Source organism: Etheostoma cragini, chromosome 7 (genome assembly GCF_013103735.1).
Source record: "Etheostoma cragini isolate CJK2018 chromosome 7, CSU_Ecrag_1.0, whole genome shotgun sequence".
NCBI classification, from domain to species: domain Eukaryota; kingdom Metazoa; phylum Chordata; class Actinopteri; order Perciformes; family Percidae; genus Etheostoma; species Etheostoma cragini.
Genome location: NC_048413.1, coordinates 27,255,657 through 27,257,368, shown reverse-complemented (window position 1 = coordinate 27,257,368; position 1,712 = coordinate 27,255,657). Strand labels below are relative to the sequence as shown.

The 1,712-nt window shown below is 39.4% G+C and overlaps 1 protein-coding gene across 1 annotated transcript in view; it reads right to left on the bottom strand.

Moving 5' to 3' along the window:
* Positions 1-1,712, bottom strand: part of rtel1 (regulator of telomere elongation helicase 1) — a 30,085-nt gene that overhangs the window by 23,948 nt on the left and 4,425 nt on the right. The window contains exons 4-6 of the mRNA XM_034877855.1: positions 1,198-1,279; positions 360-420; positions 98-173 (exon numbers count right to left, since the gene is read on the bottom strand). Coding sequence (XP_034733746.1) covers positions 98-173; positions 360-420; positions 1,198-1,279 — 219 coding nt within the window. The remainder of the gene's footprint in view (positions 1-97; positions 174-359; positions 421-1,197; positions 1,280-1,712) is intronic.

The window sequence follows — 1,712 nt, the reverse complement described above, 5'->3', positions numbered from 1 at the left end:
ACACGCAACTATACAACACCATGCATCTGCTGATGAATGGAAACTTGTAATAAAAGCAGGATGGAGATTTGTTGATGTAACAGACAGGAAATCAAACCTCTGTTTGTTGCCGAATTTGACCAAGTCTTCCACGTCGAGGATGTTATCGGCCAAGTCTCTGTCGGTGCTCCTCTCTAAGGAAGAAAAGATTCAATAAATGGTGTTACAGCGATAGAAGTAGAAGTTAGAGTTGGGTGAGATTACCGAGTCCGTGGTAGAACTACGGACTAATAGTTCTACCACAAAGTCATGAGAGACGTGTGGCAGGGCTCCTTTAAACAACTCATCATTAAACACATGGTTAAAAATCCCAACATTACCTTCAACGTTGTTGTAGAAGACACACGACCTGGTGGAAACCTTCGCTCTGCACATATGGACCTGGAAAACAGCACAGAATCCACTTAAATCTGTAGAGATGGGCTCAAAGTGGACCTTTCTGCTCCAATGCCAGAACCAAAACTTACTGTGTCTTCTTTAATGACGTCCTCGGGTCAACTTGACCCGTTTCAGAGTGTTTTATAACAGAAATATTTGATTTCTTTCGACCAAATTGCCCAAAAGCAACACGGGTGACTCCATACAACGTTCTTCAGGTAACATTAATGATCACTTTCATTGGATTGTTTGGTTGTTTTATTTACTCTTAAAGCATTTGAATTCTTTTTCCAGACAGTATCCGGACTAAACTTTGACTTCTACCCGTCTGAGATCCACTCAACATCCTCTGATCTTAACTATTAGTCAAAATAATTCATACTTTCTGCCTTTTAAACTAAAAACGCATGTGCAATTTGATATAAATGAGGTTTGTTGACCATGAATTCCAAGAATAAGTGTAAAACCTGTTATTAAACCAAAACAGCTTTTTTTTTATAGCGCCAAAAGCTGGAAAAAAGTGACAAATAAATCAGAAAAAGCAGCAAAAACATCGGAAAAGCTCATTTTCTTATAAAATTTGGACCTGAAGGGCAAATTAATGGTTAATAGAAAGACAACCTTTATAAATGCTGATCTGATAGATCGTAAAATGCCTTATAATAATAATAATAATAACAATAATAATAGATAATATCGGCCGATATATCGGTCGGGCTCTATGTCAGACCACTATCCAGGAAGTGGACTTCCATGGATCCAGACTAGTGGATCCCTTACCTTGACATGGTTGCTCTCCTGACGCATCACTTCCTGGTTGATACACAGCTGCTCTCTCGACCCCAGCACACACACCTTAGGCCTGAACCAGGAGAGAGAGAGAGAGAGAGAGAGAGAGAGAGAGAGAGAGAGAGAGAGAGATCTGTGTGCTATGCAGTTGTTGCTAGAGGAACTGTCTGATAACGTTGTCAATGGTGACATATTAAACTCTAACCCTACCCTACGTTAAAGGGGGACCCTTTATAAACCCCCTGGGGTGTCTGGTCTTCCGTGTACATGTCTATATGATGGGATGGTTACTATGTTCTAGGTGTTCTTGTGGTAGGAATGTCATTTTTTCTTCTTCACAGTGAGATATGAGAAACAAAGTGTCCAGTGTATGTGAAGAAATTTCAGCCGTTTGAGTCAATGTTAAACATTTTTAAAGAGTTTAAAGTGCCCATATAATTAAAAATCACTTTTTCTGAGATTTGGGGGGTTATTTTGCGTCTCTGATGTTTTTTTTTCAGTGAGAT